The sequence below is a fragment of the Eriocheir sinensis genome, chromosome 40 (assembly GCF_024679095.1).
Source record: "Eriocheir sinensis breed Jianghai 21 chromosome 40, ASM2467909v1, whole genome shotgun sequence".
Classification (NCBI taxonomy): Eukaryota; Metazoa; Arthropoda; class Malacostraca; order Decapoda; family Varunidae; genus Eriocheir; species Eriocheir sinensis.
The window spans coordinates 5,519,928-5,546,991 of NC_066548.1; the positions used below are offsets into that span (position 1 = coordinate 5,519,928).

At 40.0% G+C, this 27,064-nt stretch overlaps 2 protein-coding genes across 7 annotated transcripts in view; both read left to right on the forward strand.

Annotated features, from left to right (window-relative positions):
* The window catches only part of LOC127009260 (sestrin-2-like), a 37,822-nt gene extending 23,943 nt beyond the window's left edge, over window positions 1-13,879 (forward strand). The window contains exons 2-11 of one of the 5 annotated variants that reach the window (XR_007761744.1): window positions 2,038-2,265; window positions 2,410-2,619; window positions 3,595-3,777; window positions 3,982-4,123; window positions 5,190-5,304; window positions 5,649-5,790; window positions 5,955-6,197; window positions 7,117-7,278; window positions 8,346-13,378; window positions 13,414-13,879. Coding sequence is in view for 2 of the 5 variants with exons in the window: in XM_050882146.1 (XP_050738103.1) it covers window positions 2,038-2,265; window positions 2,410-2,619; window positions 3,595-3,777; window positions 3,982-4,123; window positions 5,190-5,304; window positions 5,649-5,790; window positions 5,955-6,197; window positions 7,117-7,278; window positions 8,346-8,432 (1,512 nt within the window). In the remaining 3 variants the exon portion in view is untranslated. Of the gene's footprint in view, window positions 1-2,037; window positions 2,266-2,409; window positions 2,620-3,594; window positions 3,778-3,981; window positions 4,124-5,189; window positions 5,305-5,648; window positions 5,791-5,954; window positions 6,198-7,116; window positions 7,279-8,345 lie in introns of all 5 variants that reach the window. The other 4 variants (XR_007761745.1, XR_007761746.1, XM_050882146.1 and 1 more) reach the window with 4 other exon arrangements.
* Window positions 13,880-16,310: 2,431 nt separating this feature from the next.
* Window positions 16,311-27,064, forward strand: part of LOC127009262 (uncharacterized) — a 95,008-nt gene continuing 84,254 nt past the window's right edge. The window contains exons 1-3 of one of the 2 annotated variants that reach the window (XM_050882152.1): window positions 16,311-16,525; window positions 19,120-19,396; window positions 19,856-20,008. In XM_050882152.1, coding sequence (XP_050738109.1) covers window positions 19,183-19,396; window positions 19,856-20,008 — 367 coding nt within the window. In that variant the 5' untranslated portion in view covers window positions 16,311-16,525; window positions 19,120-19,182. Of the gene's footprint in view, window positions 16,526-18,982; window positions 19,397-19,855; window positions 20,009-27,064 lie in introns of those variants that run through there. The other variant, XM_050882153.1, reaches the window with a different exon arrangement.

A 27,064-nucleotide genomic window follows, 5' to 3' on the forward strand; every position in this document is an offset into this window, starting at 1 on the left:
TTAAAAAAAAAAAAAAGCACGGAATGAAATTAGTAGCTCTGTAAGCTTAGAGCTGAGATGAGATGCGAAGCAAGTATACAAACCACTGTGATATAAACTACCATGACAATGACGCAGGTCGAGACAGTGAACTGCTACCTACTGGTAAGGAGTCCGAGTCAATGTATGCAATACTGTATATACGTATACTCTCTCTCTCTCTCTCTCTCTCTCTCTCTCTCCTTTCGTTGTGGCTACAGAGTGAAGGGCGGACAGATGCAGGCCCAACACCGGGCATAACCGGTTCGCCTTTGTTAGAGAGTAATATATATGCCATGAACGTTTAGTTCACCCAGACTGAAGAAGTACGTGTCGTAGCAACCACGGGAAGATAGATACGTAGACCTAAGGCAATCATCAGGCTTAAATGATGATAACGGGAATGCTTACAACTTAACGTTACTACAAGGTGCAGGAGCAGGACTAGGATGGTAAGGATATGTGAAGAGAGATATTAAAGCAAGGCTCATGATAAGAGTGTCAGGTGGCTATTCGTAAATCATTATTCGGACCAACGAAGACTGGGGAAATGTGTGGAGGATGACTTAGTGCGCTGGGCGTGAATGAGGAGGAAAGACTTGACTGAGAGTAACTGGAAGACGGTCATCGAACGTCTAACCTCATAATATTATCAGCAAAAGGATGACGTTGATGATTTAGTTTTATGGCGTCTGAATCCTGCGTTATTTTCCTTTACAATGTCGTTTGGAATGATGAACTTGCCGTGTTGTAGAAATAAAATATTCGTGAGCCTTGTGTGTGTTTGAGAGGCTTTGTGTGTGTGTGTGTGTGTGTGTGTGTGTGTGTGTGTGTATGAGAGAGAGAGAGAGAGAGAGAGAGAGAGAGAGAGAGAGAGCAGCGTCTTTCATATGTCAGATTTTCTTTCCTTGGGTCTCTAACTTCAACCTCCATGGTCTCAACTGTGCACCTGAATAATACCCCCCCCCCCTCTCTCTCTCTCTCTCTCTCTCTCTCTCTCTCTCTCTCTTGTTCTAAGGTAAAGTTGGGAGCGTACACTAAAGCTGCGCGTGGCGGCGGTGCTCACCTCCGTCCCGTTTGCCCTTTGAGCCTGTGGTGGGATACCTTAACCCGACACAGGGACAGTGTAACATCCGGGTCACCACAGCTAACCTTCCCCAGGTTTCCCCAAGTGCACCTTTATCGACCATCCTTATAAGATGAACGGCTGGGCGGTCTGGACGCCGACTGCCCCGACCCAGTAGGCCCGCAGATTCGTAGACAGGGACGCTAATCACTGCACCGCGGCTGTCATAATAATAATTCTCATGAAACTTTTAATGAAATAGCTCTTTTAACATCATGAGCTGCCGATCCTGACCTAAGCAGTGCGATACGTACGCTAAACATCTTGACAAAGAAAAAATATAGTAAATTTATTAAAACACTTGAACTTGTTACACTTAAGATCACGGCGGCGAAGACAGAAGAAAGCCTGTCTATTTTAGGTTACTAAGAGAAACGAGTGTGTATATTATTATTGTTTTTATACTCTTGTTACGCTGCCTGTGTGCCGTGCCTAGAATTTTATTACGAGAGGGTGCACCAGCTGAGGGAGCACTAGGCAGCATGCGGGTAGTACTGGCACGTCCCTCATAGTTACACAACGGCCATATCGTCTTACAGGAGGAGGCGGTGGATGCCATCAAAACCCAAGTTCGCAAAGCGACCGCAACAACTGTCTCGCGTAACTAATTAATATAACCCAACCTGTCCCATCCCTTATGCCATGGCGTATGTATGTAGCCAATACTCCGGCAATGACTCACTCACAACGTGTCTAGCATCTTGGAGGTGGTCGGCATCAAACAACAATTTAACAAAGTGACCTTGGCGTTTGTCCCGCGTATATCTACAAACATAACTTGGCCCGTTCCATACTGAACGCCGTCTGGCATGTGTGTGTGTGTATGTTCTATCTACTCTTTCAATCATTTATGCTGGGCCTGACGCCTAACATATCACCTTCTGACCTTCCAGGTGACCGCTATCGAAACCCAAGTCAGCAAGGTGACCTCAACGACTGTTACGAGTTCGGCGCCCCATCAGTCTGAACTCCGCCATCTAACAGTACAGAGTCAGCAGGGACAAGGCGAAGGGCATCGGCAGCAGCAGCAGGGGCAGCAGCAGCAGCAACAGCAACAACAAGCAGCAGCGGCGGCGGTGGGTGTGGTGGCCGGGAATCAGGGACGGAAGCCAGAGCGCCTGGTCCGTAACTCATACACTGTTAAGCTCCTTTAAGTAGATATTTATCGAGCTAATTTGTACAAGTATCATGCTAATTATTCAATACTTTATATTATTGTGAAACGATGAAATTCACTTGAAACTATAAAGCCATTGAACCAACAGATCGCAGAGGAAGCAGCGGGAGACAAACGGGAAAAAAGTGAGGATGATGGGCCGGAGGAGGAGGAAAATGGATGGTGGGCGGAGAGGGTGGTGGGTGCGCTGGGCGGGCTTGGCGGTGACTATGGAGACACCTGGTACCGCAGCCACGCCCACCTGCTGCATGGTGACGGGCCGCTCCCACACACCTGGAGGCTGTACATCGCTGCCTTAGTGAGTATACCACTTGCTATGATAGTTGATTACTCCCTTCCTCCTGCTTAGAGTGCCATTTAACTACCGAACATATTTTATATCGATTTCCTTCACTGTCATGTTGAATATTATATGGAGTTTATGGTCATGGTTTTATTTTTTGCTGCATTTGGTCACAAACATCTATCCAGTGGATTATATTTGCCAAAATATGATGACATAGCAGGTTACACTTATAAAGTGAAGGGGAAGTACTGTATATAGACACAAAACGTGATACATAGCAGCTAATATTAAAACTGTATTTATGATAATGTTTTTTTATGATATAAATGGTGGCGTTTTAGTAGTGTCATTTTGTAAGTTTGTTATACTTAAAAGAATGTACAGTATGCATTTGATGGTGTGTGTGTGTGTGCAGTCCACTTCTGAGTGCTCAACGGGAGTCAGTAACCACTCTTTGTCAGCGGAATAATCCGGGCCTGAACGGGACTCGAACCTCCGCCTGCCAGGCCGCGAGGCAGCGCAGAGCTTCAATCTACTGTGCTATCGAGGCGGTGTGTGTGTGAGAGAGAGAGAGAGAGAGAGAGAGAGAGAGAGAGAGAGAGCTAGTATCATTTGAATATCATAGGTAATAACATTACTATAGACAGTGAAGTACATAATAGAATATAAAGCAGGCCAATGGGCAAACCGTACTTATTGGTTAACTATGTCAGTAATAAATATGCTGCTTTGTAGGAGGAATGCACCTCATTGTACAATCACTTTGCCAAACATAATATATACATCTTTGCTAATAACATTTTCAGTATCTATATACTTCCATTGTAACATTTTATTTTGTAAACTAAAGATTTGTCACTGAAATGGGCATACTATATATTTATTCAAGCATGCGTCCCCAGGTTCTGAGGGGGACAGCTCTACACATCACAAAATAGTCCATTCCTCTCAAGAATATCTCTCAAATATCTCCTACAATATTTACAGGCTGTATGTCGACATGAAGTGGGGTGGCTGATGCATGCACTGCTGACAGATTTTCGTAATGCTGGCGGAGACATTCGCTGGATGGCCGGTGTGCACCTTGCTCCTCCTAAACTTTATGCTCTCGTTTCCATCAATAATCTTTTGGCTCACAGGCCTTGGCTTCTTCTTCCACAACATATTCAGGTGTGTAGTGGACTTTGGCTTGTTATAAAGGGCAAACTTATGTGTCAGAAATATTGAAATGTCATAATAACAAAAATAAGTGTTAAAACTGTTCAGCTTTACAGAGAAGTGTAATTTAAAAGTACCAGTAATTTTATAGTTAGAAGACAAGGAATGGCAATCAAAACAAATATGCACTTATGCTGAACAAATGTCTTCTTGCAGCAACTGACCAAGGGTGAGGAGAGCTGGTCACTTGGGGAGCTGTGCCAGGCTCTGTGCATCATGACTCACTTCCATGCACTCTCCTCTTTCTTGCATGGCAGTGGTCTTTCCACTCTACCAGTACGCTCTAAAAAAAATGAAGGTGCGTACTAGTGTAATGGCGTGAAATGTACTACAATTATAACACTAGCTACCTATTTTATGTACTTATTAATCAGCCTTTTTTTCCATAGTTGAAACAAAAGAGCAATTTATAGCACAATATAGTTTAACGATGATATGACTTGAAAATCCTTGGCTCCATCATACAGTGGCCATCTCCACTCGTCACTTCCACAATAGTAATGCAATGGAAATATTGTTCTTAGCTTGTTTTCTATGCATCACTGCTGTTTTTTTGTACATACATATACATACATACATTATATAACCCCCTTGAAGGATGAAAATAAAATAATGAAAAAGTGGATGTCAGGCAGGTGTTTCAAAAAGGCTGCCACATACTAGTGCTGCTCCACGGGCAAGAACATGAGATTGCCACTCCTAATACAGAGATCTTTGTTTTAGATAGGCCAAATTTCCAGAGTATACCTAATTTCTTTGTACTACTCTGTAACTTCTTAATTACTGTACTGCATTTAATATTTGAACAATACTATTAGTAATCTTTGGCACCCATTCTCTTAAAGAATCCTACCAATGAAGCGTCAAATGATTGAATGATTGATAGTTCATTGTTGCAAGTAAAACAACAAAGGAGAAGGGAGGAGCATGCCATCCCAACCCCCAGGCAGTACAAATGAAATTTCTACTCCAAAGTGAAAACATTGCGTCCTTGAATAGTGTACTTTCTCTGGCATGTCTTAGTGTGTTTCAAAATTCAGATAGTTCTCATGTACCCCCGTTCCCTCTCAGACAACTTTCCCGTTTATTATATCCTCCTCTTTTCTTCCTAAAACTTATCTGTCTGAGCATATTACATTTCACCTTTTTTTGTCATATCAAAGTGTACACCTGTCTCTTATTACACAATATTTCTAATTTCATATTTAGCTATTTTATAACACTCCAAAAGTAGCTTGTTTATCTGATCCTTTTTACATAATTGGCTAGAGTTTTGTAAGAATCACACCTGAAATCTCTTCTTGCATAACTGTGAATGTATTTTTTGCTCTGTTTACATTTAAATACCCTGTATTCTCATGCAGGTGGGGCAATGACCCGAGAAGGAGGAAACAGCAGTAAAGGAACGGCAGGGTGCCTCCAGAACCAAAAGGGATGCCCAGAAAGTAATGCCAATGCAAACTGTTCCCGTAAAACAAGGTGTGTGTTATTCTTGACACTGTGGTGGCTTTTTCAGTTTTCTATTATGTCACACATGTCCCATTTCACTGAGTAATCATTCCCCCCTGACTTTTTTTTTTATCTTAACATTAAAGCCTGCTCATTGTAAGAAAACTATTGATTATGTAATTATCAACAAGCAATGTCTTTTATTTGATATTTTTTAGTATGGATAAAATTTCTCCATATGTATAATGCTAGAGTAGGTATTGTGGGAATTTCAGTTGTAATATTCCTTTCAATTATCATGAGTATACTATTGCCCATCTCAAAATGAATTGATCATATATCTAATGGTCATTCCTTACCTATCCATATTTCAGAACTGATATTAAGAACGCCGTGCCAGTTGGTGGAGTCCAACATAGGGTTCGCACATACGCCCACCTAACGCTGAACCCAACTTTAATGTATGAAGACTTCAATGGCAACGATGAATCATGCATTCCCTCGTTTTCAGTCCATGTATGTAACGTTTTTAGGTGGCTTTGTGTGCTAATGTGAGAGAGAGAAAGAAAGAGAGAGAGAGGGAGAGAGAGAATGATAATTTCAGAAGTGTTCAGAGAGAGAGATTATAATTTCAAAAGTGTTCAAAATGATATTCTATAAAAAAAAAAATTTCATTGCAGGAATATAACTGGCAGGACCATGGATATGCTATGTGTTCAAGGTTGTTAGGAGAGGTTGGAGCTTTCTTGGATGAGCGGTTTACCTCCGCTCTCTCTGCCACCCACACTCTTCCCCAAAAGCAGCTCCCAGGAAAGGCAACAGTCAACCAACAGCCAAGCAATATGTCCGAGTCAGCTCATTGTGATAAAGCTCCTGCCAAGACCATGCCAATCCCAACCAAAGCTCTATGGAATTATGTCCAGGTAATATTGCCCATTAGTTATGAGGTAATCATAATAAGTAGTATTAAAAGACTATAACTATGATTTAAACATTTTAAAGTACAGTAATACCTCAGTTTACAAGTGCCTTACTTTAAAAGTGTTTTGATTTATGAACAAAAACAAACAAAACAAAAAAAAAATCACTTAAAACACCCTTGTTTACGAGCGGTGACTTGGTGTACGAACATCCTGTTTGTACAAGTCGGAGACGCAAGCGTAGGTTCTCTTTGTTCACCGCAAGATGAGAGCACTCATAGCGGAAAACAATGGGAACGGGGTCTCATTCTGCATTGTACACTTGCAGAAGTAGCACCCACACACTCATGTCCGCTTATGTTTGTGCTCCAGCGTGCAATCTTTATTTTTTCAGCATTACACTTACTTGCAGTTTTGGTTTACGAGTTTTTGGGTTTGCAAACAAAATTCGGGAACAAATAAGCTTATAAACAGAGTTATGCCTGTAAGTTATTGTACTAGATCACAGTTATTCCTGCTGTGAGAGTAATAGTGGACAAAATATTAGAAAAGTTATTTTTTTATACAGACCCCAGAGGCTGTATTTTTCATACAATCACTCAGCTAGTTTATCATTTTATGAGTATTTTTCATACAGATATGAAGTTTGTATTGACAAGGTTGTCATGGTATTATTAATTACAAAAAAAAGTTTGGATGATAACAACAGTAACATTATTACTCAATACATCTAAGGTAGTTGTTGAGCTTTTTTTTATTTTTTTTTTTAACATAATTTTTTGCTCTAAAATTAGGGTGTGCTGTATACACAAGCCATTCTTGGCTACTTTTAGAATACTTGAATTTTTTTTAATATAGAATTTAAAAAGCCAAGTAGTAGACATCTTCATATTTCTACAATGAATATAATCTTTGATTCTAGTGGCTGTTGGGAATCCAGCATGACGACTGTGACTATGCCCTGCTGAATAAGCATTTAGACCCTCAGGTCAAGGCATTTGTTAAAGCAGCGTGTTGTTACCCAGAAACCCTTGAAGATGCTGGCTCGAGACCTGCTGCCATCAGTGGCATAGTACCTAGCTTGGTGAGTATAATTATCTGATGTATGTTTCTCAGATCTACCAGAGAGTTATTTTGTTATTATCATTTTCATCTTCAGCTGTTGCTGTTTTCACCATTATTAACGATATTATAAAAATAATAAGGTAGAGGAGGACAAATTGCAGTAAAATTTTATAAGTTTAGAAGACATTGGGCATGCAAATATCAGTTTGCATTATGGCAGACTGTGAGAGGCTAATGACAATCAGGTAAACCAATTTCAACTCTTCAGAAGGGCTTTGCAAATGGAGTCCCTTACTATCTATCTATTGAGAGTGCTGATGCCCTTTTCCTTTTGTAAATTTCCCCTGAGGGGGTGGCCATGCCAGAAGTCTCCAGTTCCTCTAGTTCACTCACTCCAATTTTGTAGTTAACATTTATACACTTCTGCTTCTCTTAAGATATTTGTCAGTCCTGTCACTCAGTCTTACTGTTGGTCTCCTACCAGCCCCCACCCTCCTATTTGACTCTTAAACCATCACCACTGTGCATTTTTATAACATGGCCAAATGAACGTTGCTTTACCCATCACCAGCACACTTCTACAACTCTTGCTATCACATTCATACTGCATCTCCTGCATACCTCTTGATATACTCATACTGTCTCACTTAATCAAACTGTAGGCTCTCAAATAACTCATAATACACATATCTTTGCCTGTTTGGACTCATTCCATGCCTGTGTTTCAGGGCATAGATCAATGTAGGCTTAAACTATAATATTCCTTCATTTGCTCTTTTCCTCCATGCTTACATACTTTATATATAAGACAGATATTTCATAGAGGCATTGAGGGTACCCTTATTTGTCATGTTTACCAAACAGACTAATGAATATTTGTTGTTTGTACAGATAATTGCAGGAATACTGAAGTTGGCTGGGGAATGATAGGGACTTGAATTTATTAACCAGTGTCCTTTTATGTAACTAATTCAAAATTTAACATTGCATTCATATAATTCTTTGTCATCCTCAGGAATTGCAATGACTTTTTCTTAACATCGTGATACAGAAAATAGTGATATCTGAATTTTGTCTTTTTTGCAGGTGGAAACAAGTGTAGTGGTGATGGAGGCTCGCCTTCAGTCAGAATTATTATATGCTCTGAGAGCCATCATGCTTCATCAGTGTTAGGTTGCGCTCATTTCTCAGCAAATAAGACAACGCATGTGTGATATTTATTGAACTTTAAAGGATTATTTATGCTTCATGTTGCATCCAGCTTTCATTATCATATATTATCTATTTGATAACACTTGTCATGTATTGCACACCAGCAGTATGTACGGCTGCTTGTTTGAATCTCTTTTTCTTGTGTTGAATATTACCTAACAGGAGGAAAACTTATCAGCATACAAATGTATATATATACACACAGACACACATGTGTATGTATGTATGTATGTATGTATATATGAATATATTAAGCATTGCAGAATATGTAACTAGCAGGTGTTATGTGTATTAGCAATGAAGTATAATTTCCAAGTGTTCATAGCTTTAGGACATATGATAAGATGATCCTGTTATTAAAGGTCTTTGTAGGGGTCAACACAAAACCTTTCGTCTTAATACACACTGCCTGTATATTAGAAGGCCAATAGCTGTGACTAGACTTTTGACAAGTCGACCCTCCTAGCTGGGATGTGTATGTCACCCAGTTACACAATGGAGAATGTAGAGAATGTATGTTAGCTTCTTTGTGATCGTAACTTGTTAAGATAAGGGTTCTGTGTAAAGGTCTGTACAAATATAATATTAACAACTTCACAGTAAAACAAACTTGAATCATGTTTCTTTTCATTATATCTCATCAAAGTTTTCATCAACAAGGCATTAAATTGTAAACTTTGTCAGTTTGATCTCATTCTAATGATTATATTAAACCTTAATATTATATATATAGATTAGTGTTTTTGTGATTTCAGAGCTTGGTCTGTACCAGCTAGTCATGCGCTTATTATGGTTAAACCTTGTTTTAGGAGGTTATAAGGAAGTATAATACATTTTTTTAAGATATGTTTCTTTAATAGACTTCAGATGTCTTCATCTGTAACTTATTTTTTTAATACATAGTTGAAAATGACTGCCAAGAAGAACTGGATAAAAGGAAAGTTAACATTGAGACTTAAAAAGAAAGATGTAATTTTCATTAGTGGCTGACCAGCCAAAATGTGTGTAAGTTACTGCAGAAGAATATTTGTCCCCGTATTGTCAGTATTATGGTGGCATCTTACAATGAGTGTCTTTCAGTGTAAAGAAATAAATTCTGTGATCAATGTTAAAGTACATTCTAATTGCACACACAAAATTACATTACACACCCACACTCACAATAAACAGCATCATACATTCATACATGCAAACACATTCACACACAGTTATATGGGCACAAGCACAAACAGACTATCATGCACACAATAATGTTAAACTTAAGTTCATACAGACAAATGATGCACATAAGGTGTATTCTTGGTATGATAGACTATACAACAACCTGTACCTCCTACAGTAACTAAGGGTACTCTCAATTTATTATCATTATCACGTGTAAGAAAAGTTTTATCCAAAAAATGTTATCTGAGGGTAATGTTTCTTTTAGCAAATATGTTTGCAATCAAACTGAAATGTGGTGGTCAAAACAAGGCTTTAAGTTTCAATTTGTATTCTGGTCCAATCAATAATTTGGCATTTTCCTTTTCAAATGTTTTACGTACTCTAAGACCCCACCTGCATTGTGATATATACTTATAGTAATGTTGGTATATGATGTGATGAGATGAATATAATCCTCTGGAAAAAGCCATCTGTGTATCAAATCTTAATACATATTGCATAATCATTCCATTAAAAATAGTTGAATATGACTAAATGTAGAATAAGAGTAAGATAAGGCAATACTATAAATGATATACCATTATGACTCAGGAATATCATATATATGTACAAATTGACCTGTTAACCTATGGAGTGAAGGTTGACTTATCTGAGTTTGAAGGAAGATTTTACTCAAGGGAGTTGAACAAATATCTAGAATACATTTAGCTTTTATGTCTGTGTTTGTCATATACAGAAAAGCTGTGTTTAGCCAACTACGTAAAAAAATATGCCTTACACATTTTAACATTTAACTTATTGCCCTTAAATTTATCATTTACTGTGATCAAAATAATAAAGTAATTTATGTTGAAATTTGTTAATTCTGTAAACTTCAGTTGGAAGCTGTGGACATGGGTCTACCTAATATTTATGGTAGTTGATAATATTGCATTTTCAAACTGAAAATCTTCTCATATGCGGCACTATTATAGTCTTTCAATTTTCCTAATGTGAAGAATAGGCTGCATAAGAAGACAGTAGAAAAAGAAAGTTAAAGATGGACAGAACATGGTATATTGGTGATCATGTCATGGGCTTCATATATAGAAATATCTGCTTTACTCAAGAGTAAGCAAACCAATAGTTTCAAATGTATCACCACTCATCTATAAATGTTGATATCACCATTTATTTGTAATTATGATTATTTTCTCAAGATATTCTGGAATGATAGCACTGACATCTACATTAGACCCTTAACACCCAGTATTAAGAACTGATATCAACTTCCACATAAATCTTTGCTCCCACCTCTGCATTGCTAACCTAACCAGGTAGTGATTGATTTGGTTGTGACATTGAAAAATCGAAAACATTTTAAAGTGGCAAAAGAGAATAACAACAAAAAATAGAATACCCAACAAGACTGCAAAGTGCAACAAAAATCATTGAGCTTACAGAGTGATGTTTTTGTTTCAAATTTTTAATAACATAACAAGATATGGCTACGTCTTTGGAACTTAGTAGTGAAAATAAATTTGTCTTTCAACAACTGAATATTTTTTGTGAATGTAGAAATTACTCTAGATGTGGCATTTCATTGGTGTTTATAAAAAGAATTTACATAGGTCATCAAATGGGAAATTAAGAAAAACAGAAATTTGAAATATAACTCATGGTCATTACAAGAAATGAATATGTATGAAAAATATAATGAAAATGTAATGCTCCTTTATTATTTTTAGCATTTTTATGATACACGATATCTATGGCAACTGCCCCAAAAATCTAATTTGTGCCATATTAACTCCTCTAAAATCTATATCATGGCTCCATTATTTCATCAACAACCACAAGCTCTGTGTCACCACATATCACCCTCATTAGCAAATACAAAAAAAAATTATTTAAAAATATAAAGTGATACCCTGGTTTTTCATTAGCACAAAATAACAGGTAATACTTCATGCCATCCTTCTAGCATAAGATAGAGTCAGCAAGCCATGTACCACAGTGTTGCATTATTTGCAAAACTCATTAGTCATGTTGCGTACACCTTGAAGTAAGTTTAATATGAAAATTTTCAGCTTCTAAGCTGCTAATAACGGCTTGTGAGGCAAGTAGACTGCTTTTCCATGCATGAGGAGAATTATGTTTATGGGTGGAAGAGTTTCATGATGAGCAGGCAAACACAACTCACAGACAAGGCTATCATGTTAACAGATGGATTATTTGTGGATGCTGAACATGAACTGGGCTAAAGATAATTCAACAAGATTATATGAATGGTGAAATGGTACTGAAGCAATTAAGCCAAGTGTAACGTATGATTTAAGGCTTCTTTACATTAATATATGAAGAGAAGCACAGAATGATTACTGCTTATATCCACGATGCAGCTACAACTTTACTCCTAAGCTGAGTGTAGGAATGGGGTGATATGGATCACAAATATACAGCTGTTGCTTTACTTTTCAAGGTTTTACTTGGTAGCCACAAGATATTAGTTTGTTAAGAAATGAATTGCATTAGTAATAAGCTCATTTATTTATGAAAGTCTTGGATTTTATGGAATTGGAGTGTGAATGTACCATATAGTGTCAGCAAGGAACATGATAGACTGGACAATCTTGTAGATACTAAAGACATAAAATGTATATGCATTTTTATCTATTTTTGTTATTTTGTTGTACTTTTTGCATAAAACAGTAGGATGATATAGCTACAGTTATCTCCTTGTGTTACTGTATTTAAAGGAACTTGTGTATTTCACATAGCAACGCTGATTCACAAAGAACCTGTGCTTACATCTTGATGAATTAATTACTTATCATGTTCATAGGTGAAAATATTTTACCAGATCAGGTGCTGATTTTCACCATCATTTTCAATAGTCATCAGTTTTATTTTTTAAATGAAGGAAAGAAGCAAATGTTGACAGTTCTGCATGATGTGTGAGAAGTGCTTCTATTGACAAGTGTATGGCAATGTTGCATGGCGAGTTGTGCTTATCCTGCAAATGGCAGTTTTCACACTTGAAATTGTGTGAGAGATCCTTGGAAGTTTGTATGTAGATAAATCCTACATAGGCAGTAATGAAATTTTTATTTTTAAGAAAGCTCATTTTATAAAAAACATAGTTTTGAGCAATGTACATACATTATATACAAACATGCTATACAATATTACATAAATATGCCAGATTTGAATATTACATGAGCATTATAAAATGTAGCTGAGCAAATGATGTATGAGAAAAAAAATATTTGCCTAAACTTTGACACTATAGTCTAAGATTGTGACTGGTTGCTGCTACAACATAAGGCACTTTTGTCTCTAGAGAATGCATCAGAAGTAAAAATGATGTATATATTATCAGCAAGAGTATAATTTTGTTAGCCTAAGCCAATTTGTAACTGCAGAAGGGGAGGAGAAACACATAGCTAACTAACCTTTAAGAGGAAGAGTACTATAAAATCACAAATGTAAGTTGGATGTGGTTGTTTGGTTTCACTTTCTTTATAACACTATTACAGTGATTTCTCTGGTATTACAGGTGTTGAAATCTCAGACCTTGATTTTGGTAACATCTTTGAGAAAATAACTTGTTGCTTGGAGCAAAGTTTCCTTTAGTGATCTTAATGACCCTTGATAAGACAACAGGAGAGTGGAAGGAGAAATGTTACCTTTAAGTTCAGGAAGGATCACTGGATAATGTTATCTCTAGTTCAGGAAGGATCACTGGATAATGTTACCTTTAAGTTCAGGATGGATCACTGGATAATGTTATCTTTAGTTCAGGAAGGATCACTGGATAATGTTATCTTTAGTTCAGAAAGGATCACTGGATAATGTTATCTTTAGTTCAGGAAGGATCACTGGATAATGTTATCTTTAGTTCAGAAAGGATCACTGGATAATGTTATCTTTAGTTCAGGAAGGATCACTGGATAATCATTACTGAGACTAATTTCTGTGTGTATAACATATTTGTGCACGTCTTTCCCTGTGGTGGGACCCAAACATGTGCACCACAACAAGAAGCTGACCAGTACAAGCTACATCAATTCTAAACTTAGACTTTTATACTATTACAGTATAATTCTTGCATGTGGAACTATAATTTGATTTTTTTTGCACAAAACCAGAACTCATAGTATTTTTGTCAACCAAATTTATTGCCAAAGAATATCTGTTGACTACTGACATGCTGTATTGAAAATATGTATGTGTTATCACTATAATAAATTTTGAATATGAAATGTGTTTTTTTTCACATGATTATTTAAAATTCAGTAATTTATCTTCAGTATGAAATTCAATGATTTGCCATGTATCATCAGACATTACTAATTTTTGGAAGGACAAAGGCCTTTCTCAACATTAATTCAACATAGACAAAATCAAAGAAACTATAAGGAATTACGAAATCATGAAAACAACCAAGAAGCCTGTGTGTTTAGCTGAGGTCATCAATTTCTTTCCTCATTTTCACGAGACGCTTGGCATGCACGGCATACAAAATGGAGGACTTTGTCCGAAGCCATTGGCCAATTTATCATACCATAATCTTCGAGGGGCCTTCTCCGTAAGCGAAAGGAAGAGGTTGAGGGGCGAAATTGTTGGAATCTGGCAAGGGGTCGAGATAGGCACATCTTCGTCAGCCCCTTCGCATATTTTATGCGTCAATTCTGCATTTATCTCATTAATATAGTAGTAAATGATCCAGGAACCATAATAAAACGTATTTGATCTAATATTCATCGGCAAAAGTTTTTAAATAAATGATTTGAAATATTGTTTAAAACTTTGGGGTTGTATCATGATTTTTAACCCTTGCCGTGTCAACACACCTTCTTGATTAACTTAAGGAAGTAGTCTTTTCTTATAGCTCCGATGGGGCTCCATCACTTTTCTAACGGCTCCTTGCTTGACGAGATGGTAGCGAGGGGCAGAGAAGTGATAGCAAAGGGCACATGTGGACTGGCTGAGTGCGTGGAGAGAGGTGGAAACCAAGGGGTGCTGACGTCACTCCCCATCCCCTAGGCCTCCCCTCTCGTAGGCCTTGTGGAAACACGGGCCGCGCAGGGATGTCAAAGTGTAAAAAAGGAAGTAACAAGAGACGAAGGGAGAAAAACTGCATGAGAGAGAAGTGGGCTTGTTTTCTAGACTTTCTTTTTGTTGTCCTTGAGTTGTTTTCTGTACTGTAAAAAGAAAAGGAATAAAGAATCGAATGAGACGGCAAGGCGGGAAAACAAGACGAGATTTAAACTGATCGTGTGTGTTTGGCATGAAGGATCACGAGAGGCAGAAACAGAGACGAGACAGAACACGGGACAAACTGAACCATGAAGTCTGTCAAGCTGAAAAAATCCGCAAACACACATTTCAAATCGTTAACTACACTGACACACATTCGCTGTATGTATGTGACACTAGATGTGAAAAAATAAGATAAAATGTACAGGGCGTGGCTTAGTGGTAGGAAGCAGAGTGCAAATTAATGGTAAAAATCTGAATGGGGCAGTGTTACGAGTGGAGTCCCTCAGGGGTCGGTGCTGGGTCCTCTGCTTTTTATTATTCACATCAGTGACTTGGATACAGGAATTAGTAGTGATGTCAGTAAGTTCGCAGATGATACCAAGATCGGTAGAGTAATCCAATCAGACAGGGACGCTAGCGTTCTTCAGGATGAGCTGGGCCGACCATCAGGACCCACCGGAAAGAAGCCTTGGACCGACCATCAGGTTCCACCGCGAAGAAGCCTACCGGCGCAATAGGCAGCAATGTAAAAAAAAAAAAAAAAAAAAAGACTATAATGATTGGGCGGGGAAGTGGCAGATGGAATTCAATGTCGGGAAGTGTAGCATTTTGAGTGTAGGTAGGAATAACCCCGCACACAATTACTCCTTAAATGACACTACTCTAAGCAGGTCAGGGCGTGAGAGAGACTTAGGAGTCTTAGTGAGCGCTGGCCTCCGTCCTAGGGCTCAATGCATTCAGGCCAAAAATCAGGCAAACAGAGTACTTGGTTTCATCTCAAGGAGCGTAAGCGATAGGAGCGCTGAAGTAATCCTCAAACTCTACTTAGCACTAGTTAGACCTCATCTCGATTATGCAGTTCAGTTCTGGTCCCCCTACTATAGAATGGATATCAAGATGTTAGAATCCGTACAGAGGAGGATGACAAAGATGATTCAGGGGGTGAGAAACTTGCCTTATGAAGACAGGTTGAAGCATTTAAATCTACACTCTCTAGAAAGGCGAAGGTTGCGAGGAGACTTGATCGAAGTCTATAAATGGATGAAGGGCTTTAATAAAGGGGATGTCAATAAGATTTTGATAGTAAAAGAGCCAGGTAGGACGCGTAGCAATGGTTTTAAGTTAGACAAATTCAGATTCGTTTGGGAGCCATGTTGTGGTTGCCAATACCATAGATACATTCAAGAAGAGGTCAGATAAAGCAATGGATGGTGAGGTAAGGTGGGGTTGAGTGTACAGGAGCTGCCTTGATTCAGCCTTGATTCAGGCTGATGGTGGTGGTGACGATTTTATGCTACCATTCTTTTTGATGTTGTTGTTGTTGTTGTTGTTGTTATCATTACCATTATCGTTATTGTTATGTTATTTTTTAATATTATCGTTATTATTATTACTATTATTGTTCATACATTTTTATTTGTATATTATTTTCAACATTCTCATTACATTTCATTATTTCATCACATCCTATAAAAACATTTATTTCAGAGTAACCTTTTTGACCGCCGCTTTGTCTTCGGCTTCGGTCTGCCCGTTTGTAGAGGAAAGAAAAAAGCTGAATCATTTCCCGCCCAGGCAACACGTCAAACTCCCGTCACTCCCCCCTGCCCTGCACGGTGACGTCTGGCCCACACGCGACGGGGAGAGTGAGTTACGCCTGCCATTTGATCGAATACACGAATTGACGAGCTGCCTCAAGCCGGGCAAGACGCACGCCAGCACAGTGGGTCGCGGGCTCTTGGCTGCTAGGGTGTTCACGGTAAGGTGTCTCACTGTAGGATCAGTAATTAAGGAGCTAAACTTAACCCATTGATTAAAGATGTTAACTCGTATGCTTTCCGATATTCACAATATCCCAAGACAAACACCACTGCAGACAAAAATTATCTCCAGAAATTCATGTTGCTGACGTCTTTAGATTCGAATATTTAGGTTCCAAGCATATAAACAATGACAAGAGACTATTTTCAGAAATGTCTCAGAGGCACTTAATCACTCATTGTGCAGAGGTGTGTTTAATGAACCCACCCAGTGCATACTTCCTTTTTTTTTTTTTCTTTTTTTTTACAACAAAGGAAGCAGCTCAAGGGCACAAAAAAACCAATAATAAAAAAAGCCCGCTGATCGCTGCTCCCATAAAAGAATCAGAAGAGGTGGCCAAAAGCAAGGTCAAATTCGGGAGGAGAGGTGTCCTGATACCCTCCTCTTGAGAGAGTTCAAGTCGTAGGCAGGAGGAAATATAGATGAAGGAAGATTGTTCCAGAGTTTACCAGCGTGGGGGATGAAAGAGTGAAGATGCTGGTTAACTCTTTCATAAGGGGTTTGGACAGTATAGGGATGAGCATAAGTAGAAAGTCGTGTGCAGCGGGGCCGAGGGAGGGGGGGGGAGGCATGCAGTTAGCAAGTTCAGAAGAGCAGTCAGCGTGGAAATATCGATAGAAGATAGAAAGAGAGGCAACATCGCGGCGGAATTTAAGAGGTAGAAGACTATCAATAGGAGGAGGAGAGCTGATGAGACGAAGAGCCTTAGCCTCCACTCTGTCCAGAAGAGCTGTGTGGGTGGAGACGCCCCACACGTGAGATGCATACTCCATACAAGGGCGGACAAGGCCCCTGTATATAGATAGCAACTGCACGGGGGAGAAGATCTGGCGGAGACGGTACAGAACGCCCAACCTCGAGGAAGCTGATTTAGCGAGAGAGGAGATATGAAGTTTCCAGTTGAGATTTTGAGTTAAGGATAGACCGAGGATGTTTAGTGTTGAAGAAGGTGACAGCTGAGTGTTGTCGAAGAATAGGGGATAGGTGTTTGGAAGATTGTGTCGAGTTGATAGGTGGAGAAATTGAGTTTTTGAGGCATTGAAGGACACAAGGTTCCTTCTGCCCCAATCGGAAATGATAGCAAGGTCTGAGGTTTAGCGTTCTGCAGCCTCCAGTCTGGAGTCGTGTACTTCCTGTTGTGATGGTCTTCTATTGAAAGAAGTTGAATAATGCAGAGTGGAGTCGTCGGCGTACGAGTGGACAGGACAGTTTGTTATGGAAAGAAGATCATTGATGAATAACAGGAAGAGAATGGGTGATTGGACAGAGCCCTATGGAACGCCACTGTTGATAGGTTTATGGGTAGAGCAGTGACCGTCTACCACCGCAGAGATAGAACGGCCGGAAAGGAAACTGGAGATAAAGGAACAGAGAGAGGGATAGAATCCGAAAGAGGGCAGTTTAGAAAGCAAAGACTGGTGCCAGACTCTATCGAAGGCTTTCGATATGTCTAGCGCAACAGAGAAAGTTTCACCGGAACTGCTAAGAGAGGATGACCAAGAGTCAGTTAAGAGAGCAAGAAGATCGCCAGTAGAACGCCCCTTGCGGAATCCATACTGGCGATCAGATAGAAGATTAGAAGTGGAAAGGTGCTTTTGAATCTTCCGGTTAAGGATTGATTCAAAAGCTTGAGATAGACATGAAAGTAAAGCTATTGGGCGGTAGTTTGAGGGATTGGAGCGGTCACCCTTCTTAGGCTCAGGCTGTACAAAGGCATACTTCCAGCAGGAAGGAAAGATAGATGTTGATAGGCAGAGACGAAAGAGTTTGACGAGGCAGGGTGTCAGCACAGAAGCACAGTTTTTAAGGACAATAGGAGGCACTCCATCAGGTCCATAAGCCTTCTGAGAGTTGAGGCCAGAGAGGGCATAGAAAAATCATTAGGAAGAATCTTAATAACAGGCATAAAGGAGTCAGAAGGGGGATGAGTAGGAGGAATATGCCCAGAATCGTCCAAGGTGGAGTTCTTACAGAAAGTTTGAGCGAGGAGTTCAGCCTTAGAGACAGATGAGACGGCAGTGCTGCTGTCAGGGTTAAGGAGAGGAGGGAAAGAGGAAGAAGTGAAATTAGAGGAGATATTTTTGGCTAGATACCAGAAGTCGCGGGAAGAATTAGAAGAAGCAAGGTGTTGACATTTTCTATTTATAAAAGAAGTTTTGGTAAGTCGGAGAATAGATTTGGCACGATTACGGGCTGAAATGTATAGATCAAAGTTAGTGGGAGTTCGAAGGCTCTGGAACCTTTTGTGAGCTACCTCTCTATCTTTAATAGCACGAGAACAAGCATGATTAAACCAAGGCTTTTTAGCATGAGGAGTAGAGCAAGTACGTGGAATGTATGCCTCCATTCCAGAGACAATCACCTCTCTGATGTGATTGCAGCGTGTGTCTGTATTCATTGTGTAAGACAAAACTACTAGTTTCAGCCTACAGGAGTCAGGAGGGCTGCTGCTGAACCCAGCAGAAGGACTGCCGCCGGGAAGATGCCACTGGCAGCTGCGGACGGGACCAAGATGGTGCGTGTGGCGGTGGCGGCGGTGTTGGTGGTGGGGTGTGTGCATCACCTCCCCGCCACCGCGGCAGGACAGCCCTCAGTGTTCTACGTCAAGAGTGTTTCTCTTGGCAACTACTTAGAAAAACCAGGGATGACGATAGACAGCAGGGATGCCTACCTGACGATAAGCGCCAAAGATAAATGTAAGCACTCAAAATTACAATAGACAGCTTGCATTATTTCACCTCAACTGTAGTACAATAATTTATTACGATGCACTTCACGTGTTTGATCTCCCCAAACATCCATGAAATAAATGTTTTCCGAACCATCAATTAACATTATTTTAATATTCACTGAGGTTAAGTTAGTCGTATACAAACACGTTTCATCTTGTCTAATATCAGGTACCGCCTATTATCAATTTAAGAATGACACTTATCTTGATGTTGATAATGTACTTTCTGAACACTCAAATGTTCAATGTCAAGACCAGCACCTGATCCACTGAGTATACCTTCTTAGGCCTCGCCAGAGCAGGCCGGGTAAGTCGTGAGGCCGTGAGTTCTCATCTCTTGGTCGGACCTGTGAGTGGCTGCCTTGTACTCCCGTTTCTAAGCCCGGTGATTAACACTTTCCTCGTCTCATCCTCCTCTGCACAGGCAGCTGCCGGGCCGCGTGCCGGACACATCCTCGCTGCGTAGCCGCTGCCATAGTGCCTGATGGGCAGGCATGGCAGTGCCGTCTGGCCGACGAGGGACCAATCTTCATTAACGTCACGGAGGATCCCGAAGCGACCTATGTCTTCTGGGAGAGTACGTTTTTAGTTTACCTTATTTAATATTTCATTTCCTTTTTCCATAATCTTCAACAACGAGCTGTTATTTGCCTGCTTCAGTTTCATCTGTTTCCTGTTCCATCACAGAATCACTGCCAGAGACTCTCAATTTCGGATTGGGAAAGGACAGAATGCTGTACCTGGTCGAGGAGATCGAACACAAAACATTCGAAGAAGCCAAAAACTTTTGCAGACGCATTCCTGGACACCGACTGGCCATGACAAAAACCAGGAATAGTTTTGACACGTTGGTTGACATCATTATCGGTACCGGTATGTTGTTTCCTGTGCTAAGTCAGGGATATTCAGGAGTGCTATTATTTGTAGGGCTATTATTTGTATAGTTTTGGGAACGAGTCAGGGGATAACTGTGTGATAAAGCCATTTTGGGCTGAACACTACAAGAACAACATTCCTGTTACACTAAATTCAATTAGTCACGCTGCTACAGCCACTGAATGATTATTTTTTTTATGAACTTAATTTTCCTTTCACCTGAACATGTTTGAGCTATTGCCTTCACTTTGCGATTCCAGCAATCTAAACTACCCTGGCCTCACTCTTGCCCGTCGCGCACTTCTTGGCATTCTTTCTACACTCAAGCTTTGCAGAAATGTTTCAACAATAAGCTTGCAGGTTACTGGTCCATCTGGAAAGCTACATATTTCAACATATTGCTGATATAAATTCTTCTCAAAGCACGCCTCCGAAAGACTGGTTCCGTGGAAGACACATTGTCGGCTATCACTCACAGTCCTCTGTGTGCTCACTTTCTTGCGTAGCGTGACCAGAATATGGCACAACAGCTGTCCTTCATGCTGCCAGTGAGCGCGGGGCACGGTGATGAACCGCGATCGGTAGGCCTGTGTCATGCCACAGTGGGAAGCAGACCGTTACCGAGTTTTTCCATTTGTTTCTGTCTTGTGTGTTTAGTTTCCAGTCGTGATGCATAAATATATAAATATTTATATAAATACGTACTTCCAATTGTCAATTTTGCTCTCCTCTTGTTTTCTCTCGTACATTTATATACGAACGTTTACCTTTTTTAATTGCCTTTATCATGTCTTATGTTTGTTCTCTTATTCAACTGCAGTTTTTCATAACCATTGCACTAACCTCTACATTTCTCTTTCGACGCTTCTCACTTCCGTTGCCAGAACCTTGGTCAGTGTTAATGCTTAAGGTCCATATGCCATGACGGACGCACTGACTGAAATAATTCGCTTTGGCTACAGCGGTAAAGAGTTTCTCAGTATCCTACTTTGTTTTCAGAAAGTTCTCCAGCCCGGGATTATGTTTTTTTTTTCAGTTTGAGTGAGATTGCTGAGTAGGTTTGTGCAAGTTGTCCTAAATATCAATATTCAGTAACTGTTTCTAGAGTTTGTTCTTGAGTGACTCTTATTTAATCTGAACATAATCATTGAACATAACTTTAGTCTTTTTCTCATTCGTCTTCAGCTCACATGTACACCTTCCCTGTTAAGTTCCTCTGTTAGCCGATGCCGTTCATCATATGACTCTCTAAGCGGAACAGTATCACCTGCGTATCAAATATTACATAGATATTCGTTGTTGCTCCTCCAGAAAAGATTTTTATAAATATTTCTTCTAAGCACGCCGTAGGTAGTCATGGGTATACGGCATCGCCCTGTCATACTCCTTGTTTTAATGAAACATCTCCGGTATCTAAATGGAGTATAATAGTCACCGGTCCATTCCTGTAAATATCTTCAAGAATCATTCTGGAATAGTTTCCACTTGTTTCCACAGAGTCGTAGTCAACGAATGCCACTAAAGGTGTTGTCTGTATTAATTTATTTTTCCTGCCACTTGGTTCACCACTTCGGTGCGATCCGGGGGCTAGAACTCACTTGGTAGGCAGCTTATTCCCCGAGTGGGTTAGAATCAAAGGTGTCGGAAATTCAGATTACAAATTTCTGTGCGAATAATTTGTAAATAGTTGACGGTAAGCTGATGGGCGGTAATTTGTAAGACCTGTTAGGTGCCCTGTGTTGTGTACGAAGACGGTGGTTGCATTGTTTTCCATTCTTGTGGCATAATTTTAAACATTCAGCGACAGTCTTCGATATTTTTGTTACATTGATTTCTCCAGCGTCCTTGTTGGATGCTCTGCGGTAAAACCATCTTCCCCGGAAGCTTTCCCTTGTTTTATCCTTGTTAGTGTTAATCTAACTTTGTCTTTTATTCTAATTTTCTTTTTTGTTCTCTTTTTTTATATTTATGACGCAATACCTGTTCCCAAAGTTGTTTTGGAAACAATGAACAGAACTCTGTAACCAAGACGATATGAAGGAGCCGACTGAGCCAATCGATCAAATGATGAGTTAAGCAAATGTTTAGCTCACAAAGGATTAGTTAGTTTGATCCATTTGTTTGTTAATGTTCTTGGTTTTAGGACATAAATCATTTACTGTAGCATTTACTTATGTGGAAATCTAATAATTCCGAATGTTGTCGGCAGGTCATGCGAGTATGTGGATAGACCTGCGTCAACAGGACGAGACTGACGAAAACTCTTTGGTGTGGGGCGACAACACAACATACAGTGTTACAGACATTACTCCTAAAGCCACCACAAAAGATTGTCCTTTTATCCTGACTTGGTGGGGAGCAATCCAGGAGAGTTGTAACGACGCGCGTTTTATTGCAGCGTGCCAGGCTGACCCACTGGGCCTGGGCGATTAGTATTGTCTCTGCCCAGTGTTTTCTCCTAAGGCTGTCCTTCAGGCCTTTTCATCAACAGTCCAGTCTATTTTCTGCATAACCTTTACAACCTAACTATGTCTAGTCTGTTCCCTATTTATTCATTCAGTGACACTGAAGATGAAGACCAGTATCGAGTAAACTTTTTTACTCCTATTAACCTTTAGACCCCATGATTCTAAGCATCTTGCACCCTATCATTAGGTTTAGTATAAGGGTAATAAAGTCAAATATTACCTTTCTGAATTTTCTGGAATTACAATCACAATAGAGTGGAGCGGACCCAGTACAACCTTTATTCGTATCAACATGGACATTTTTTTCGATGTTTATGTGCTTTGAAATAATCTGACCACTTTTTTCTTATGTGTGTGTGTGTGTGTGTGTGTGTGTGTGTGTGTGTGTGTGTGTGTGTATAAATAAAATGGGACCATACGTAATAGCTGCACGTTAGTAAGATTAAAATCGGTCTTTGCACTGTTTGTCATTTTTTATTAATACTGTCTATTCACTTGAACATTTGTAAGCCAGTGACTTTGGAAACCTTGCAGTCTGTTCTGTGTCGGGAGCAGAAAAAAAGAACAAGACTTCTGTCTCGCCCAGGCGACTTTGTGTGAGGAACACCGCACGTTAGTTTGTCAACGATCCATCTCGTGTTCTCTTTGAGTGTACGTCTTTGTGGCAATGAAATAAATCTTAAACCACTTCAACAGACTCTTTCTAAAACAAAACTACTGAAGCAACCTTAAATCCATTTTCACTTAATATTTTTTTATATGATTGCAAAATTAAAGTAAAATATGAATTACCAATGGGGAGCCAGGAATATAAGTCGCCAGGAAGTAATCGCATTAACAGACAGTGCAGAGAGGTCAGGAAGTGCAAACCCTGGACACACAAGTACAGAACTGGGTTACGATGGGATATTTATAAGAGGATGAAAGGAGAAGCTAATCTTTCAACCCTACACGCAGAAGACAAGGCTCTGCGGGGGGACCTCTCCCGGAAATCTTGACACTGAGTCCTTTCACGATGCCGTAGACCTACAGAGAAAGGGTGACTGCCCCCCGCGACTATCTTTCGTCTCGTTCCTTCCCTCCTCCACCCAGCCTCCTCCTCTTCTCACCTCCAGCCCCTTAATGCCCCAATGCCCTCCCTGAATCTCCCCGGCAGTTTCTTACTTGGGGTCAGGGCTAAGTCTACGGGAGGGAGAAAGGCAACGGGAAGGGGAGAAAGGAAGGCGGAGGAGATCTGTCAGTCCAAGGTCACGCGTTGTCTTTATTGTATTTTCTTGTTTTAATTCGTTTAGGCAGTGAATTGAGTATTTTCGATCACGTGATCTCGTGACGTCATTTTAGTAAACAAACTCCCCAAGTGGTCGGCCGTGAGACCTCCCGCTCGGACCTGCTTACGGGCCTCCTTCAGCCCCAGTGAAGTACTCTCGATACTAATATTCACGTTTGGTGGTGGACAGGGTGATATATAAACATAAACTAAAACTACACGTGTTAATCAATATCCATACGCCATCGAAAAGGAACAAATGTGTTCAGATAGTGAGGCGCTACCAGACGAGTCTGCTATTTTTTTTTACCCAACCCCGACTACAACATGAACAACATGAACGCCAACGAGAGTTTTTCACAGGTGGTTGTTGGGTGAAGGAAGTGTGTGATCGAGCGAGTTCTCCACGTCAGGCAGCCATCGGCTGAGGCAGGACATGTCTGGATGCACGTCATACATTTTGACCATCTTATTTCACTGTCTCAGATGCATAATGTTACTGTTGCAGAGTAGTTTCATGACTCATATTAGTTATGGAAGGTCAGGTTTGTTAAGATTATAATAGCCTATGTTATAGTATAGATAAAAATTGCAACAAATAGCAAGAGATTGGTTAACAGGATAATCCAAAATTCATCGAATTAAGGACTCAAAAAAATGATGTCATTCGTCAGTGCGGGACGGGTGTACTTCCAAAATTTTGCAAAGCTAACACCATTTCAATTCACTGTTAACCACCTAAAACACATTATAAATCTAGCCCACATAAAAAAAATCTGGTTACATAAACAAAAATGACGAGGAAGACCCTAAACAAGTAGAGATACATGCACAACCGCGTTTGTCCTTGTTCGGGGCTTGAAGTAAAATTTACGAGGCAAACAATAATTATCTGTTATGAGTTGCCTTCCGCACACTTTCCAGAGGTCAGATTTTGAAGTCTGGGCTCTGGAAAGCCTTGATATCCTGAGGCGGCTGCTTTCCCTCGTCAACTATTTTTTTATACCTGCGGTGATCGTCACGAGTCGGCACTTTAGGAATGCCATAAAAAGAGACCTGGGTGTTTGTTGAACTTATTCCAACATCCCGTGACGCAACAGACGTGTGGTACGCTGTACTTACACCCGCACACTCAAAAAAAGCAAGCAGGAGCCAAAGACAACCCAAGGAGTTACTATAAACACCGTGAGACATCCATCCTGGCATGTCACATAAAATAGGCTCCTCGAGAGAACAAATAAATCAAATGAAAAGGGAACACAAGGAAAGAAAATGAAACACATGGAAATGAAAGCAAATAAAGGAGAGAAAAGAGAGGCTAAAAAGAAGGAAATAGAGGAAAAAAAAAGTTTATTTGTTTAATTTAACTAAGGGTAGACTGAGGTGACAGAATAACAAGATCTGTATCAATAAGCCTTTTACACATTAAATTATTTATAATGAAGTTGACATAATGCAAGAAAATAGTAAAAGTGTAAAAAAAGCAAGTAACAAGAGAGGAAGGGAGAAAAACTGCATGGGAGAGAAGAAGTGGGCTTGTTTTCTAGACTTTCTTTTTGTTGTCCTTGAGTTGTTTCCTGTACTGTAAAAAAAAGGAAGGAGGAATTGAATGAGACGGCAAGGCGGGAAAACGAGACGAGATTTAAACTGATCGTGTGTATTCGGCATAAAGGATCACGAGAGGCAGAAACAGAGACGAAACAGAACATGGGACAACCTGAGCCATTAACTCATTGACTGCGGATTTCCTACCAGAAGACATCACCAAGTTATAGGAATGGACCAAAAAGTGGCTGCTACAATTCAATGAAGAAAAATATAAAATCATGCATACCAATACCACATGGGAAACACTCCACTATCCACCACAGAGGCAGAGAAAGACATGGGAGTATATGTTATCAGGCTACCAGTGAAAGACAAATTCGTTCCAATCGCAGCGGACGGGTTAAGTTATGTAAGGCAGGTTGATAAAGTCTGCAAACACACATTTCAAATCGCTAACTACATTGACACACATTCGCTATACGTGCGTGACGCTAGATGTGAACAAATAAATATATAAACAAAATATCTATATATGGATTCGTTTCTTGTGTACTTGATAGCCATGGAGACAACCTTCCCTTCCGGCTGTGCGAGGGAACGCTATTCAAGTTTAAAGTGCTCATTTAAAGGCTTTTCTGCACTACACGCCAAGCAGTCGTTAAAATCCATGCAGGAACCCATTACTGCCCTCGTTGCACTTATGTTTTATTTACCTATATTTGGGTCGCTAAGTTAACCGTGAGTCATTCTCCCTCTTGGTAGTGAGTAATGACGGCGACTGTAATTATTGTGGGAGAGATGATTCACCAGCTGTATGACCACGTGTTGGACTCGTGATCGGCAGCCAGAACCTACCCCGTGAGAGCTTAGAACTGCATGTATTGACGGTTAAATCTGAAGGCACGGCTGGGACCTCGCACACCACACACCTCATCTCCATTGCTCAGGAGGGGTAGTGAACTCTCCTCTGTGTTTGGGGGGTGAAGAGGTAATAGAGAAAGGAGTAGAGAAAGAAGGAAATCTAGCCTGGAAGCAAGAAATAAATTAATAAAGCAAGTAAAAAGTAAAGAAGTACGGAGTGAGGAGGAGATAAGAAGTACAAAAAAGAAAACAACGAAAAAAATGAATGATAGAAAGGAAGAAAGGAATGGAAAGAAGAAAAGAATAAATGGGGGAAGAGAGAAAGTGAGAAAGTAAGGAAGCAGGGAAGGAAGGAAGAAAAGAAGGAAGGAAGGAAGGAAAAAAGCGAGAGAGCAGGGAATGAAGGAATGAATGAAGGAAGGAAGAAAGGAAGAGTGGAATGGACGAAGGAATAGAGTTAAAGGAAAAGATAATGAGACAATAAAACTTCTGAAGGAAATTGTGTGATGGGATGGAGGATGCAACTAAGGAAGGGAAGTTATGGGGATGAAGATGTACATATTGATCACGAGGGAGCGAACCGAGTGGGCGGTGGTGGTGGCGGTGGTGGTGG